This window comes from Henckelia pumila, chromosome 2 (assembly GCF_033568475.1).
Source record: "Henckelia pumila isolate YLH828 chromosome 2, ASM3356847v2, whole genome shotgun sequence".
In the NCBI taxonomy this organism is placed as follows: Eukaryota; Viridiplantae; Streptophyta; class Magnoliopsida; order Lamiales; family Gesneriaceae; genus Henckelia; species Henckelia pumila.
The window spans coordinates 166,995,533-167,014,337 of NC_133121.1; the positions used below are offsets into that span (position 1 = coordinate 166,995,533).

At 35.2% G+C, this 18,805-nt stretch overlaps 1 protein-coding gene across 1 annotated transcript in view; it reads right to left on the bottom strand.

Annotated features, from left to right (window-relative positions):
- Positions 1 to 1,213: 1,213 nt before the first annotated feature.
- Positions 1,214 to 18,805, bottom strand: part of LOC140878897 (protein FAR1-RELATED SEQUENCE 5-like) — a 30,026-nt gene continuing 12,434 nt past the window's right edge. Inside the window, exon 2 of the mRNA XM_073282522.1 lies at positions 1,214 to 2,646. Coding sequence (XP_073138623.1) covers positions 1,214 to 2,646 — 1,433 coding nt within the window. The remainder of the gene's footprint in view (positions 2,647 to 18,805) is intronic.

Consider the following 18,805-nt stretch of genomic DNA (forward strand, 5'->3'; position numbering starts at 1 on the left):
GACAACACTTTTAAAAGCGTTGTCTTTGATCTAAAAAAAACGCTAATAGACAACGCTTTTTTAAAAAAGCGTTGTCTTTGATGGATGAAAAATATATAACGACAACGCTTTTCACTAAAAGCGTTGTCTTTTAAAAAAAGACAACACTTTTCACTAAAAGCTTTGTCTTTTAAGTGTTGTGTTTGTGCATTTTTGTTGTAGTGCTTAGTTAAGGCTTTTAAAGCTTAAATAATGACGCATGGGTATTTTCATTGCAGACGCCATAGTGTAGACTAATAGGCGTGAGATCTAGACCAGTGGTGCTAGGATTTGACCGCAATGTTAGAGGTACGTAAGTACTGATCGAGGTAACCGGCATGATATATATACTTATATGTTGCATGATTATGTGCTATATGTTTTTACCATGTTTTACCACTTTAGCACATGCATGTTTACACTGGACTGCATCTGGTATGATGCAAGTCATGACAGTTTCCATCGGTGATGAATTACTCCTTATGGATTCGTGTCTGGGGAGACTCAGCCCCTGGTTTTGCTATCACTAAGAGTGACCACGACGGTGGAGTAGACGCTATAGTGGATAGGAGAATATACGAGTACCCCGCGGAGTCTCTCTCTTAGCATGGTACTGTATATTCGTGATGCCCTGAGTAGACTATTTTGCCCATTAGTTTAAAGTCATTTGATTGCTGAATATTAGTTTATATATTATTGCTTTCGTATTGAGCATTGTCGCTCACGCCCCTGCGTTTGGTATTTTTGGGTACCTTGTGGCAGGGCAGGTTTGAGGCTGGACGGTCCAGGTGACTCGCAGCAGGGTTGAGTTCTTTAACTGTTGCAGCGAGAGTTTAGCGGTAGGACATGTAACCCTATAGACTTTTGATTTGGTTGTATAAGAGTATTTATACACTTTTGTTGTCTTCGGTTCTATTCTGCCGATTGAAATTGATGTATTTTTAATTATCCGCTCTTTACGTTTTTATTATTAGTACATGTGTTTTATTAACTCTGATTAGGTAGTGGATCCGGGTAGGGTCGCTACATCTTTAACCACATATCTCGTACCGAAAGACCCTTCATCAATGGATTCAACGTCACAATACATCTTTCCTATCAATTCTTGTTGAAATTATTTAAATTTTACAATTGTATAAGCACTTTGAAATTGCCTCTCCACATCAAATCGAGTAACGCAAGGGACCATCTGGGATTAGGATTTAAAATCGGCTTGGAACTCTTTCTCAACTTTAATCCTTAGAGCTTGCTCATATTGCTCCATAAACTGTTTTAAAGATGTTTTTGAATGCACATACCCATCAAAAAATGCATTCCTACCCTCAATCCATTGAGTTGTTGACATTCCGGCCCAAAATAAAGTTCTGAGAAAACAAGGAACCCAATGAATTCTTTCCCAAAAAAGCCCGATCAACCAATCATTATTTTTCAATTCATACATATCAAGCATAGAAAACAAACCCTGTTCGAACTCATCTGCACTTTGTGATTCATACACCAGTTCGTGTATAGACGAGAATATGGAAGCCTTTTGAGAATGATATCCAAATTTTTCAGATAATTTTTGAAGTGTATGCCATAAACACCATCTATGTTTTTTGTTAGGAAATACTACTTCTATGGCATTCTGCATTGCCCTGTCCTGATCTGTGATTATCCCCTGAGGTGTCTGAAATTTCATGCACTCTAGCCATATCTTCAACAACCATACAAATGTCTTTGTATCCTCATTAGAAAGTATACTGCACCCAAGAAGTGTCGGTTGTCCATGATGGTTTACACCGACGAAAGGAGCAAATGGCATGCCGTACTTATTAGTTAAGTACGTTGTATCAAAAGTCACTACATTCCCAAATTTCTTATATGCTTGCCTACTTCTATTATCTGCCCAAAATACATTTTTTAATCGACCCTCATCATCCAAATCCAAGCTAAAGAAAAAACCAGGACAAAGTGACTGCATTTTGGAGAAATAAGCTTGAAAAGCAGCCGCATCTCCCTCTCCAAGTCTTAATTTCCTGACCTTATCAATATAATTTCGACAATCTTTTTCAATAAAAGTAATATTCTCATATCCACCTTTTTCAACAACAACTGAGTTATAACTTTTATGAAGAGGAATACCTGCTATATCATTCACCTCTAGTTGTCGTTTCACGTGAGCATTCAACTGACGATAGCATCGAAATACTCTGGATTTGGATGGACTAATTAGCTGATTGTGCTCGAGATAGACACCGGTATTTCTCCATACTCCAGTAGCATCTGAACAAGCTGACAACCTAACTTTACAACCTATTTGACTGTTTGGTTGGGGTTTCAATGTAGTGCTTGTATTACTACCTCTACAACCTTCTCGACTACATGTGAATGCAATAAACGTAACAACCCCTTTGTTATTCTTTTGTGAAGTTCTTTTTCTAACTGAAAAACCAACATGATAGACATATCTCTTGTAGAATTCAAATACTTCATTCTCATTTTTAAATTTCATCCCAACCTTGGGCTCAATCTCACTATCTTCTACAAATAAAGGTGCATCATTCATTAAACCACCATCTACTGGCTCAATCTCACTATCTAAAGGTGCATCATTCATTAAACCACCATGTACTGAATTTAAAACACCTAAAAAAAACAAATATTTTGGGAATTTTACAATTACATTATCCCGAAATTTTTATGTTTAGTGTGTGTATATATATATATATATAAACTAATAATTTGGTATTAAATATATCCTTAGCGTAACTGGTAAACTTTCCTTTTGGAAGAAAAAGAGCAGGGTTCCGACGATACTCATTTTGTTTTTTGAATTTTTACTACTTGGGCAGTTGGGCTAAGTGGCCCATAACAATTTATTTATTTATTTTCATTTACGTTTTTGCATTTTTTTTAAAAAAAATTTGTTTGTTAGGCTAAGTAACCCTTTAATAAATGTTTTGATTATACAAATTTTAATCTCTATTATTAACGAGACTTTGTTTTTATAAGCTTAGTACATTAATAAGCTCATCTAATTTTTTATTTTTATTGGACAAATTCCATTTCTATTATTGAACTCAAATTTGTTCATCATCGAGAGTTGACTAAACTTTTTTTTATATTTATTTATGTATTATCACACTATGCATGAGCATCTCTCATAAATCCAAACTTAAATTTTATTTTTACTCATTTTTTCATATTGAAAAAGATCTATAAAATTAGTAAAAAATATTTTCTGAAATTTAAATTAAAATTTAAAAGTAAAGCGCAAAATGACACAAAAAAAATTAATGTTTTTATTAAGTTAATATTTGATTTCGCTAGTGGTAAGTGGTAACGGATCGTTGTAGCCCTCAAAATTTTTTAAAAATTTATTATTTTATAAAAATATTTATATGTATCACCCAAATAAAAATTTTAGGGAAATTAACGCACATATCACAAATTAGCTCCATCATCGCATATTATCGTCACCTAGTATCTGACCCTTCTAAAGTTAAAATCCTGGATCCGCCTCTGTACATTATATTATATCAAATCCAAACCGCTAAAAATGCAATCTCCGGTCATATCATATTTATTTTAGGATTTTTAAGAAACTATTAAATCCAAATCTCCTTTTGTTATTATCTTCAATTTAAATCTATAAAAATGTCTTAGAAATGAGATGAGTGAGATGACAGATATGAAATTACCTGGTTCAGACATGAGCGAGCTTGCCGACGACAAAGAGATGACACTCGTCCAATTATTCTTGGGTGATTAGTTGAGCAACCCAAATACCAAAATGTCTAAAAAAACAAGATTTCACAAGGCATAAACATAAATAAACAACTTAATCCTATATAATGTAATCATTAGTATTACATAATAAATGATCGTTGACGTCTGCGTAAATTTAGAGTAGTATATATTGTGCACATGCATTTAATTATTCAATCAGATATGTATAATCTTATAGACCAGAAATATATGATGGTAATTAGTGGAATCTGGATTAATGTCCAGAAATTGTAAAAACACATTAGTTGAAAAACAAATAAAACGATCCAAACCCTTTGAAAAGTTAACATTTTTCGTTGGTTCTTCTACAGTCACACAACATTAATTCTCCTAGTCCTAACTTGTACCGTATTTCGTTAAGTGGCCATCCAATTCACGGTTTTTGTCTTTCTTGAATTAATATGCAGGCGGTGACTATTTAAGCATAAAAAATTAGAGCGAAAAATCTATATCATCAACGAGAAATAGATATGCAAATCGTTGTTACGGCATTCGAACCGATGAAAAGTTAATACGCTTATAAATTCTGCAGTGTGGCCGAAAACTTCAGAGGGAAATTCCCCTTATTTGAACAGAATACAGAAGCCAAGAATCCTAAAAGCATCCATGCACAAATTATTCACAAAAATTAACTAAACTAAATAAAAACAAATCCAAATCAAGAGTATTCAACAAAAATATAGTGAATTATATTCACCAAAACTACGATAGTGATCTATCTCAATCTTCACGAAAAAAGGTGTATATGTGTGTATGTATAGATGTATGTATGTATATGTAGGTGTGTGAGTGGAGAAAATTAAAAGTGCTACTACACTTATGAAAGTGTTACTTCCCTCTTTACAACTTTAACTCTACATGTTTTGCACCTATTTTGATTTTTAAGTTTAAAAATCCCAACATTTAAATATAATAATTGAATTTTTACTAGTCCGGGTTTGAAAAGGCTGATTTTTTAGAAATATTAAAAATAAGCTCAAAAATGCACTAAAAGCGATTTTTTTGGCACCCGAAAATTTTAAAAGCAAAAATTTCATTTATTTTTCTCAACTCCCATAAATTTAACTCTAGAAATAAAATTTAAGGATTTACCGCCAAATCCACCATCACCGTGTGCCGGATCCGGAAGTCACTGAACTCAAGAATCTCAAGATTAATTAACTTAATATTGAAACAAATAAACATCTAAAGAAATTTAAACACTAACTTAGAAATTAAAACCAACACTTTAAATATTTTGATGTCACAACAATAAATAAATTTTTTTAATAATAAAAAGAGAGATTTAAATAATTTAAAAACTAGACGAACGTTTAAAAACATTTAAATAAATAAGCTAGAAATTTTAAATAATTTAAAATAACTAACCACTAAAATTATGTTATTTAAAATAATAAGTTGAACAATTAAAAGTATTTAAATAAATAAGATAAACAATTAAAATCATTTAAATAACTATCAAATAAACTTAAATCATTTTAAATAGATAAGCGAGACAGTTAAGATCATTTAAATGAATAAACTAAACAATTAAAATCATTTAATTATGCAATCTTAAACATTTAAAATCATTAAAATTATTAATTTGCACAATAAAATAATTTAAATAAATAAACATAAACAATTAAAAACATTAATTAAATAGTTAGTAGAATAAAATTATTTTAATAAATAATTAATATTTTGTTAGCACATAATTCAAATTAAATAATTTAAATCAATTAAGCTTAATTCAAATAAATAATTTATATTAATTAAACTTAAAAATAATAGTCAAAATATTTATTTAATTTAATGTATTCAATTTAATAGATTGGATTTTAGGTGCTACAATCTGGATTTTTTGGCTATCAACAAAGTCAAAATACTTGATACTCCCTCCAATATATTCCTTGGATGTAGTCATCACATTCATTGTTCCATTATAATACATTTTCAACTAATAAATGTGGGTTCACCAAGATGTCCTGCACGTAAAAGCAAACACGACAAATTTTTAGTGCAATTCAGCAAATAATTAAACAACATATAATGTAAATTCTCATATGAAACAGAATACTTGTAGTGACCCACCCCGTGATCATTTATTAATCAAAAGTTTAGGCATCCAATTAATCAATAAATAAACATATTCAGAGTTACTCAGCGGAAACTAAATCAAATTAAAATACCCCGACAGAATACAACCAGTAATCAAATCCCAATAATAATACAATTGAATCTTACAACGGAAAAATACACTACTGGACCCCACAGTCTGCCCTGGTCACCTGACTAACTCCCAAGACTCCTGGTGAACCACCTTTAACTGCAACGTCGAATGGGGTGTCCAATAAACAGTACGAAGACGTGAGCATAAAACGCTTAACATAAGAGTATGAGTATAAAAATAATATATATATATATATGCATGAATGAAAGTGTATGGGTACCAAGACTCGGAATCAAGAATCTATGGTCAAGAACAGACTCGGGCCCTAGATATGTAGCACGTTATGCCGTCGCTTCAGGAGGTGACCTACATACCCGACAGTAGATTTACCGGTGACTGACACAAGTCTACGTGTCCAACCAATATTGGTGATCTGACACGAGTCCATGCGTCCAACCATACACTAACAAGATAGGGTAAAAACCAAATACAGGATATCACAAGGATATAAGATCAATATGATCATACATGCAGCATATTATCGTGACATAATATATGCAGATAAAATCATGACATATAATCAATGCAACACATAATAAATGCATACCCAGTCTGGATATATCAAACAGTACTTTCATACCTCAATAAAAGTCCTAGATATCCCCGCATCTACAGTCCAGTACTCCAATCATTGTAATCATGCATCATTGATATATATAGCTCTAAAAGCCTATAATCACATGATTACTATATCATTAAACAACATCTAACATGCTCTAAAAGTTTTAATTAAATTATAGCATACTCCCTATTTTTTATAAGGATCTAGAGCTATACCTTCGTCCGTCGTCAGCCCGCTGATGTCAAATGTCCTAGAGCTTGGGCACAGCTCCACTAAGACTGCAGGACACCTCACCAAAGCTCCCCTTCTTGGCCACTATTTTGGACATTTTTAGCTATAAAAATACTATTACCTACTCCAACTCTTTATTAAAGAGTCCCAAAAGCCATTAAAATCGAGCCAATATGGGAGAGGAGAGGTTGGAAATGGTGTGAGAAATGAGCTCCTCGGACCCTATATTTATAGGCGGAGATCGGATCGTCCGAACAAGGGTTCGGATCGTCCGATCCTGCATGTTCTACCACGTGTCTGAGTGGCCAGATCGGATCGTCCAAACTGTACTTTGGACCGTCCGATCTCACACATGCAGCACCACGTGTCAAGATCTACACCATCTATCCCGCATGTGCTTCGGACCGTCCGATCAAGGACTTCGGATCGTCCGATCATGCCCAATGTTGTCAGCCATGATGTCATCCTATTGACCCGATTTGGAAATCTGTCCCAATTGAGTTCGGACCGTCCGATCTCCTGATCCGGTCGTCCGATATCACTCACCTTCCGAACTGCTTCGTTGGTTCCTAACCCTTCGGACCATCCGATCCCACCATAGTTATGTAGTTCGGACCATCTGAACTACTTGATCTCAAATTTGCACTTTACCATTTTTGGATGCTCTGGATCCGATTTCATGGTCCATTTGATCATATTAAAATCTCTTAATCATTCTTCATTTAATCTAATCATGTTTAGTCAACTAATATTATAAAATGGAATCGGACTACTACTATTGTAACGCCTAAAATCCAATCTACTAAATCGCATGCATTAATTTATTAAATATTAGGATTTTTATTTTAAGTTTATCTGATTTAAATTCCTTATTTGAATTGTGTGCTAATAGAATATTTGATTATTTATTCAAATGATTTTATTGTGCAATTTATTTGATTTAAATATGTTAAAGGTTTAAACTTGCATATTTAAAATATTTTTATTTTTTAGCTTATTTGTTTAAATATTTTGAGTGTCCAACTTATTTTTAAATAGTCTAAGTTAGAGGTTAGTTATTTTAAATTATTTTAAAATGTCTAGCTTATTTATTTAAATCCTTTTTAATTGTCCAAATCATTTTAAAAAATTTTATTTTCGCTTGTGTATTTATTTAGATTGCTTTTAAAAGTTTGCCTAATTTGTTTAAATTATTTTAAATCGCTCTGCTTGATATTTAAATATATTTACTCGTTGCCGTGACATCGAAATATTTAAAGTGTTTAAATTCTTGAATTTTCAAGATTGTGTTTTATTTAATGCAATTTAATTTATAATCCTAGTTGCCTATTGGTGTAGCACTTTTTCTCCAATCACTCACACACTCACAATTATATACATACACCTATACTTACACACTCAACCTTATCCTTAAACTTAATTCAAACCCTAGCCCAACTAACACACACATTCCACCTAAACACACACACTCACTCATGCAATACACACACTCAAGGGATCGCTCGTTTCTCCCCTTCTCTTCATGGAGTCCATCGTCTTCATCCTTCTTCTTCATTGAGCTCCCCCATCATCATTTTCTTCTCCGGTGAATCTCTTCAAGAAAGCTGGACGAACTGGTCTTCCCTTTGAGCTCGATTTTTCAGCTCCTTCCTAGCTCCTTCGATCGGCCATTGTTGTGAAAGCTTCATTTTTGGTTTCTTCGAATTTCTTAGCTAGGCAAGAAATGGTTCTTTCTTGCCCATTGTAGATTAGACTTTGTGTGCCTTGCATTTTCTTGGAAAAATGTTCAAAGTATACAGGCATATACGAACTGCCCTGTTCGAGCGCCCCTTTTCTGTTTTTTTTTATTGCAACCGAGATTATAATGCTTTTCTTCAAGTAATTGTATTGTGGATGGGTTATGTCATATATATATGAATTTGAAATGCAAATCTGTGGAGTTATGTGAAATGTGATTATTCCAGAAATTTGGCTATGCTTTGGAGGTTTCGAAATTTTTCTTTGCTAGCATGGTTGGTTCAAAAATTGGGTTGTTCTTTTTATTGCGTGTTGTGTTGATTTGGATGGTGATCAAGGAGCTACCACGGGTGATATGTAGTTCATGTGGTGGCTTTTAGGAAGGCTTGGAGTTGTGCTTGGATTTGGTTTTGAGGAGGCATTCGAAGTTGAGAGGTAAGGGCTGCCATTGAGTCGGGTTTGGATGTGGTTAGGGGCTGCCCTTTGGAGTCACACTAGGCTTTGGGAAAGCTGTTCTAAGGGTTTAAAAGGAGTGTATGGGAGGTCATGTGGTTTGGTTATGGGCTGGAAATTTGGAAGTTCAAGGGTTGAAGGTCTTGAAAGAAAGCTAAGCTAAGGTTTAGTTGTGCAGAAATTTTTCTAGTGTAGGAGCTGTCCGGAAATGGGCGGTTAAGACAGGGGTAGAGACGAGTTATGGCTAAGGGATTGAGACTGGAAGTAGCCTAGGATGTTATAAATATATCGGTTCAAGCAGGAATGAATTAGGTTAAGTTTTGGTCGAGTTCTAGATTTTTGATTTAACTAGGTGCAGAATTTTTGAAGCATAAGGGCTGCTGCCCGAGTTTTGAATTTTTTAAAATGATAGCTTATGAATAAACCTATTAGGTTGAATTTCCTACTTAGTTTTAAGTGTCTTGGAGCCGTGGTTTCAAGCGGAATGCTTTTTGGATAAGAATCAAACAAGTTATAAATTTTACGGGTAAACTGCTCTAATTTGTCGTAAGTGCAATTTATGGGTTAAATTTTCCATCCTTAGGTTTAGTTCCTAAATCACCATCCCGATCATCCATGTGTGAGTCATATGCATGATTATTTATTAACATTTACATGTACGTCATATTTACATATGCATGCTAAGTCTCATATTCAATAAAGGAAAGAAATATTTTTGAACGAAGTGAGATAGTTGTGACTACATATTCATGTGTTCGTGTGGGGCTGAAAGATGTTTTGGCCTCCCTTACCAATTCATAATGGGTTTCCTTACCTTAGCATGTGTTCGTGTGGGGCCGGATCTATTCTGGTCTCCCTTACCAATAGGGCAAGTACGGGTAGGGTTTCATCTCAACCTCCTTGCGGCATTGTGCACTATGCATGCTAAGTCTCATATTCAATAAAGGAAAGAAATATTTTTGAACGAAGTGAGATAGTTGTGACTACATATTCATGTGTTCGTGTGGGGCTGAAAGACGTTTTGGCCTCCCTTACCAATTCATAATGGGTTTCCTTACCTTATCATGTGTTCGTGTGGGGCCGGAGCTATTCTGGTCTCCCTTACCAATAGGGCAAGTACGGGTAGGGTTTCATCTCAACCTCCTTGCGGCATTGTGCACTATAGCCATGATCATGATCGCAATCACAGAGTCACAATCAAGGATCTAAGTTCACAGTCACAGTTACAGTTACAGATTCAGATTCAGTTTATGCAGTTTCATTGATTATACGTGACTTAGCCATGCATATGTTTCATTCATGTTCTCTCATTCATTTTGAAGTTTATTTACTTGTTTAAAGTAAGGGCACAAAACAAAGGTATTTTTAGTATCAGCTATTTTTAATCTGTGTGCTTGTATTTACGTAGTACTCGTTATTCCCCCCCCCCCCCCCCAATTTTCTTGCTGAGTCTTTTAGGCTCACTACACTTATTGTTTTCAGGTGGGGTGTATTTTATTAAGCTCGAGAGGCACGATTATCGAGTGAACTGCGATGCGGGCATGACACATCCCTCCGACCTATGCTCGTCTTCCGCATAGTTATTAGAATTTCTATGTTATGGATCATTTATTTTGCTCAGTTGTCAAATTCATATGTATTGTTTCGATATCATTGTTTATGAGCATGTAAATATTAGATTTCTAATCTTGTGGATATTTGATATATCGAACCTCTCTCTTGGGCCTCGTTCTTGTCTCGGCCTAGTTTCTGGTATCGTCAGTAGTCTATTTCTTTTGTTTTTATTTTGGTTGCTGTCTGAGACAGGTGGGTTGTAATATAAACAGAGAGGTCATTCCGAAATTTTAATAAAAAATTTTAATATTTTGAAAAATCCGTATTTTATTTAATTATTATTTAAAGTTGAGTTAGGGTCGTTTCAGTTGGTATCAGAGCATGGTTCTGGTTTGGGTTGTGCCTACTGCCGATTGCAAAAAACTCGAGAAGTCTCGCCTCAAAGTCTATAAGTTTTTAAAGAATTTTATATGTTAGTCATACTTGAATGAATACTTTAAATGTTTTGATGTCATCCTTTTTAGAATATTTTTAAAACTAGATGTTTAATTTGTTTAAGTGCGTATTTTAGTGCTTATTTTCGTTTAAAAATTTATTTTAATAGTTTAAAGTGTACCATTCAAATGTTTATTTTTATAGCATGCGGTTTCAAGTTAAACGGAGTTGGTGTACTAACATTCCTTTCAGTTTTGGATAGAACGTGGATGTTGTTTGAGTTATTAGGTGGTGATAACAATGTTTGGTGAGATTGTAGAAATTTGTCGGAAATATTAAACTTGCTTATTAGGTGGTATTATTTGATCTGTCCTTGTGGTAATTTATTCTCTTATGGATGGATATGATAGAACTAAGTGAATAGTTAGCTTAGAAATTAATAAGTGCATGTTTTGTCAGTTAAGTTTATGAATCGACCTCGTGCGAAGACTTGGGATTTGAACTTGGTTTTATATTATTATGGATATTTTGAGTCCTTCTTTTGTTATTTGGGCAAATATGATTTTTGGAAATAGTGAGTCGGTTACTATGAGTCTTTCAAATATGTGAACTACTATTCCGATCGTTATTTCCTTTTCCCTTCTTTTGTGCTCAAACCCATTGTAACATATACTTTTGAGTATTCAAAATTTCTTTGCACTTCCTTTGAACATTTATGGATTCATATGACATCAATCAGCGTTGAATTCTGCCACCTTGGCATTATTTGAACTTCTTAATAAACTCTTGTTCATGTTTATTACTTCTTGAAATTTTTCTTCGGTTCTAGAGTCGCATGTTGGTGTGAGTAAGATTCACCTTGCCTTCCTTTTGGTAATCTACTTACGTTGTGTGACTGACATCTGATTTTACTTTGAGACCGTTGTTTTTCCCCTGATAACTTGTGTGAACTTCTCTCGACTGAAGTCACACTGATTGCCTTGATTGTGATTTAATTGTTTGAGCATGGTTTCATTACCCATGGGTGAATGATCCCGAGATTTGTATCTTGTTGGCTCATATTTATTATTCACAGAGCCTCCATTATTATTTACTCATCCCTAGAATTGAATTATGGGTGAGTTGTTTTCACTTATCTAGATATTTTTTTATTTCAGCTCGTTTGTTTGTAATACTTGCATTATTTTATTTCATATTAAGAAGCATTACATGTATGTCTATTTCCCTTCATGATCCACCAAGACAGGGACTTGGGTGGATTATAGTTTCAACTATAATTTCGATTTTTTGTGCAGAAATCTGGCTCGTAACCGTATAGAAATCGTTTAAACTGTTGGAATTTAGTATTAGTAATAGATAAAATCCTATGTTATTATTGTGATGCGAGGAATGTCGACTACTAGTTATATCTAGTTCTAGCGAGTAGATTGATAGGTAGTAAATTAATTAAATGGGTTGCTTCAATTTTTAATAGGATTGTTAAGAGAACGGATGACTTTGATAAGCTGAATGGGTGATCAGTCACGAGATAAGGAAATAGAGTTTCCCCTAGAAACTTTTGAGTACTTTCTATTAGCGTTCTTAGATTTTGTGAATATCAACCAGTAAGACTAATGCACCAACTATGGGCATAGAATGATGAAAAGAATATTTAGGAAGATTTCTTGATAAGCTATAGACTTACTTACCGGTGAAATACTAAGTGTTAGAACCTAATTTGGGGGGGGGGGGATTTAGGTTCTATTGGCAACTTTAGCAATTTAAAGCGATTATGCAAGTACGCAAGCGGAAGACTTAAGCAATCAAATAATAAGTGCGGTAAATAAATGCGTAATGTAAATAAAGCAGTAAAAGGGATAAGAGATGTTTATGGAAGTTCGACGATAAATCGTCTACGTCTCCCCTTCTTGGTTAAGTCGATTAACCAAGGATCCACTAGCACTTCGAACATCTTGGCCTTGATGGCTCCAAGGATAGCCTTACAACTTGACACAATCACCGCGCCGATACAACTCAACACTCTTGGCCTTAAGGGCTCCAAGGATAGCCTCAACACTCGTAAAATACACTTGGCTTCACACACAAGTGTTTACAAAACCGAGCAACCCACTCGCAAACAAACAACCCTCGATTTTACAACCCCATATACAACTCGATATGTGAATATATTTTGAACACTCAAAAGGGGCTACAAATTCCTCAACAAATGGTTTGAATAATGCTTGAGAGGATTGAGAGACTTGAAGATGTTGGGATGTGTTGAATGGCCTCGGAATGCCTCCTTTTATAGCTGAAAATTCGGCATCGATCGGAACTTCCGATCCCTGCATCGGAGCTTCCGAAATTTGAATTCTGAGACACGCGGGTGTACTGGATCGGAACGTCCGATCCACTTCGGAGCTTCCGATCGGCGCAATAAATGTGTTGTCGAGCAAAAGTCTTCCGGACAAGATTATCAGGCGGCCGTTCAAGATCGGAACGTCCGATTACGTTCGGTGCTTCCGATCTGCTTCACTTCGTTGCCTCCGATCTGCTTCCGAACAATATAATATTCTTAGAAAATGATCGGACCTTCCGATCATAGATCGGAGCTTCCGAACTTGTTCTTCGTAGCTTCCGTTCTTCATTTCGAACAATATAAAACTCCCTGAAATAGATCGGAGCTTCCGAACCCTGATCGGAGCTTCCGATCTACCCTTAGCTTCCGAAGACGCTTCTGATCATGATCGGAGGTTCCGATATCCAATCGGAGCTTCCGATCCCGTAGCATTATACTTCTTCGAATTTTGTTTCTGATCTTGAGTATGAATTTAGTCTTAATTCATCTTGAAAATTTTAACTCTGTAATAAGCTCAATGTAAATATTAGTAACATTTTAACCTAGTTTTGTTAATCATCAAAACATAGAAAAATAAGACTTGTTAGTGCATTAAAAATATTAATCTCATAATTCGAGATTTATATGCGTTTAAGACGTAACAATCTCCCCATTTTTTATGATCACAAAACTTGGTTAAAAACAGGAGATAAAATATACGATAATCATAAACAATTTTTATAAGCAACAGAGTTTAACGGATAAACAAATTTTATCAGATAAACAAATTTTATCCCAATTAATATTTTAACCATTAATTCTTCCCCTTTGTGATAAGCAAAAAGTAATGAAACATAGAATTAAAAAAATACGCAACAATTTCATTACAATAATAATTTTTTTAATACAAAGCAAGAAAAAAAATACAAATAAAAATAAAATAAAAATCTAAGAGTCGTCATCATGCTGCGGAGGAGGATAGCGAGCGGCGAAGTCATTAAATCGAGTCTCCAGAGAGGCAACTCTAGCAGTCAACTCGGTAAAATGAGTGTGCATACTCGTCTCAATGCGATGAAGAGTCTCGAAGAGTCGGTCGCTAGGAAATTGGTTTATTGGTGTAGGAGGAACCTCAGGAGCTTGGTAAGGAAGATCACCAATGGTAGATGCAAAGGCCTCAAAACTGGAAGATGATGGAATATCAGTGTTGGGCGGACCAGTCGGAAAACCTTTGGTTTGGATAGAGTGAGGAAGAGAGGAAAAGTCTCGATGAAAATCAAAAATAGGAGAAAATCTAGAAAAAGCTCGACTAGGATCATCAATCCATCGAGAATACACAGGATTCCAAGATAAATCCATCCTGATAATAGACTGATGGTTGATGATATGACTCGACTGGATTTCAAGAGAAGGGATCCCCTCAAAATCAATATCAAAACGACTCAAAATCCGATTAATAAACCGGTCAAAAGGAAAGGAAACCTTTTTAGCCGTCGTTGCCGTGTGATGCATAGTCTGCATAACAAGGCGCGGAAGGTTAAAAGGTCGAGAGAAAATGATATGAAAAAGGATATACAAATCTAGATATTTGCAAGTGGAGAGGTCTCCACTGCGGGGAACTATGGATGTGGTAATGAGTTTTTGAATGATTTGGAAATCAGGACAAAGACTCTTGAGATGGATTCGATCGTCAGCACCAGTGGCTTGTCGACCGAGAATAGTACTAAGAAAGAGATTACGATCAAAATTTGGATCATTTTGTGGCCAAGTTTGGGAAAAGTATTCACCGGGTCCATTCCTGGGAAGATCAAACCAGGAGGACAGATCAGCAGAAGAAAAGATGATATGCCTTCCTTGAACGATCGTGGCAATGGTGATATCACCATGCCCTAATTCGAGTTCAAGGTTTGCATAGAACTCGTGAATCAGTGGAGGAAAGATTCGGTCGGGGACAGATGACTGAAAAAAGGATTCCCAATGTTGAGCATTGATTAAGTTCAACAGAAGGAGATGGGATTGGGCCAAGTAGGTAGTATCTAATATACGACCCGGATGAATAGGACGATGCAAATAATCATCATGAATGGGCCTGGAAACAGCTGGTTGGGTAGGATCACGGATAATAATAGGGCGACTAGAACTCGCTTGATCGCGACGACGTTTGACAGGCATTTTTATAGGTTGGAATCGGATGAAATAGAGAAAAGAGAAGAAATTTAGGTGCAAAAAATCGGACTGAGCGATCTGATATTTATAGGGGTTGGACCGATCGGAAGCTCCAATCCGGATCGGTCGTTCCGATCGTGCGGTCCACTGAGGTAAGGCCACGTGTCGATCGGAAGCTCCGAACAGGCTTCAGACGTTCCGATCCTGAGGCGGTAACTAAAGATAAGGCGGTGAAAAGTAATTTGAAAAGACGGATCAGATGGGGATCGAACTTTCCGATTGTGATCGGTGGTTCCGATCCTCATCTTGGAGGGAAAATTTACCGCGCAAGTTGAAAAGTGGCGGGATACAGATCAGAAGTTCCGATCTGGATCGGTGGTTCCAATCTGCCTTAGGAAGAAAGCATGATTCGACTCTTTAAAATTTATTTTATTTAACATTTAAGCAAATAATTCACATAAAAATGTGAGCTTCTTAATTTTGAATAAATACAATTGATTTGTATTATCCAAAATTAATTTGCTCGAATTTTAATATTAAGCTCCCCCTTAATATGACATTAAATTTAATTTATGCCTACAAGTGATTACAACTCAATCATGCGAAGTTCACCACGCAAACGAATAAAAGTATTTTCATCTAGTGGTTTTGTAAAAATATCGGCAATTTGATTTGACGTGTCAACATATTGAAGTTCAACTTCATTTCGTTCGATGTGGTCACGAATAAAATGATGACGAATGTCAATATGTTTGGTGCGCGAATGTTGAATCGGATTCTTTGTAAGACATATGGCGCTAGTGTTGTCACAGAAAATAGGGATTTTTGAAAAATATACACCATAGTCGAGCAATTGATGCTTCATCCAAAAAATTTGCGCACAACAACTACCGGCAGCCATATATTTGGCTTCGGTCGTTGATAACGCAACACAGTTTTGCTTTTTGGAAAACCAAGAAACTAAATAGTTTCCTAAAAAGAAACAAGTTTCACTAGTGCGTTTTCGGTCCACCTTATATCCACCAAAGTCGGCATCGCAATAAGCTTTTAAATCAAAGAAAGAATTTTTCGAATACTGATAAGTGCATTTTGTGTGCATTATTTTATGTGTATTTGTCATGCATTCATTTGGTTTCTTGTGTATTTTTATATGTTTTATTTGTAATTAATCTCATGCATGAGCATTTCACTCTCCGGGTTAATTTTGTAGGAAATGGGTTTTTGAAGAATGAATTACGGAGCAGTCTTGGTAAAAAATTCAAATTTAATTTTAGGAAGCTCCAAATCAAATCTCCACCGTCCAGATTGTATTTAAGATGTTTTAAAGCTACTGTCAAAATTTCAGCTCAATCCGACGGCTAAAACTCAAGTTATGAATTTTACAAAATTGTTGCGCGCTGGAAAAAACAGTGGGCGCGCGGGCTGCTATTTATTACCGCGCGGGCGCATGCCTGTTTGAGAAAAAAGTTCAGAACAGAAGCCCCAGCGCGCGAGCTGCACTTTTCTACCGCTCGGGCGCCCGTGCGTAAGTTGAAAAAAAGATATTTCTGGGTGTTTTACATGGAAAGAACTCTTGGGCACTATAAATAGATAAAAATCTGACGTTTTAAGGGTTCCACACATCAGAAACGTAGGAGAAAGGTGGCCATCCAAGGAGAAGAACGAAAAGAGGGAGAAGAACGTGAAAAACTCAAGAACCACAAACTAGTTTTCTCTTTTCCTTTTCTTTTATTTGTTGGGATTTAGGGGATCCTACCCCCAAAACTTATGTTTTGATTTCTTCTTGAAGATTGAAATTAGTTTTTAAGGATTCTTGATTATATTATTGTGTTTATTGCAATTTTGGAGATTGATCAACTTCTTATTGATTTTATGTGTTATAATTGATACCGAGAGGAGATTTTATGACATGATAGGGTAATATAATCCATGGATCTACAACTTACATAGAGATATGAGGTTGGATACATGTTGATAGTCATAGTCCACCAGGGTGAAAGCTAGAGGATTCCAAAAATCGTTAATGCAATTGCAGTTGTTAAATAACACAAGGAGACTTGGTTATTACAATTCGTTAATTAGATTAATATAGCTCGAGAGAGTATATTGATAGATTAGGGAATTCCGTCAAAAGCATGACCTGAGAATTAAAATTCAATCATTAGAGGAGAAAAGGGGTAGGTGAACCGAGATCCTAACAATCGTTTATTTATTTTCTGAACTTATTTTTTTATTCCCTTTTGTTTTATTCTTTTATTTCAGTTTTTTTATTTATTCTCCATCTCTCGTTTTAATTAATTAAAGAATCATACTTGAGGTAATCTTGTCATAAATCAATCTCTGTGGGACGATACTCGTACCTTGTACACTATATTATTACTTGACTCGTGCACTTGCGATTTATTCGAGCTTAATTGATAGATATATTTACGTTGATTTTTTGTGGTAGTATTTGCTCGATCAAATACCACAAGCCGAGATTTGGAGTATTTGAAAGATATTTGAAAATGCATTTTAAGGCGAACAAATGTGATTCCTTTGGACATGATTGAAATCGTGCACACAAGCAAACACTAAACATAATGTCCGGTCTACTAGCAGTAGCATATAATAAGGAGCCAATCATACTACGAAAGGAAGATTGATCTACAGTTTTACCATTTTCATCCTTGTCGAGTCTGATTGATGTGCTCATCGGTGTGGATGATGATTTTGTGTTCTCCATTCCAAACTTCTTTAGAATCTCCTTGATGTATTTGCTTTGGTTCACAAAGAACCCATCTTTACACTGTTTGATTTGCAATCCGAGGAAATAGTTAAGTTCTCCCATCATGCTCATCTCAAAGTGTTCCTGCATAAGCTTGGAGAAATCTTGACAAAGAGTTTCGTCAGTAGAACCAAAAATTATATCATCAACATAAATTTGCACAATCAAAAGATCATTTTTGACATTCTTGGTAAATAAGGTAATGTCGATCTTTCCTCTTGAAAAACCATTTGAAAGCAAGAAAGTAGACAGTTTATCATACCAAGCTCGAGGAGCTTGTTTCAAACCATACAATGCTTTGTTTAGTCTAAACACATGATCAGGCAAAGAAAGATCAACAAAACCATCAGGTTGCTCAATATAAACCTCTTCTTTCAATTCACCATTAAGAAAGGCACTTTTGACATTCATTTGAAATAACTTAAAATTTCTAGAGCAAGCAAAAGCAAGTAGCATGCGAATAGATTCTAGTCTAGCAACAGGCGCATAAGTTTCATCATAATCTATGCCTTCTTCTTGACTATATCCTTTAGCAACAAGCCTAGCTTTATTTCTAGTGATAGTGCCATGCTCGTCAAGTTTATT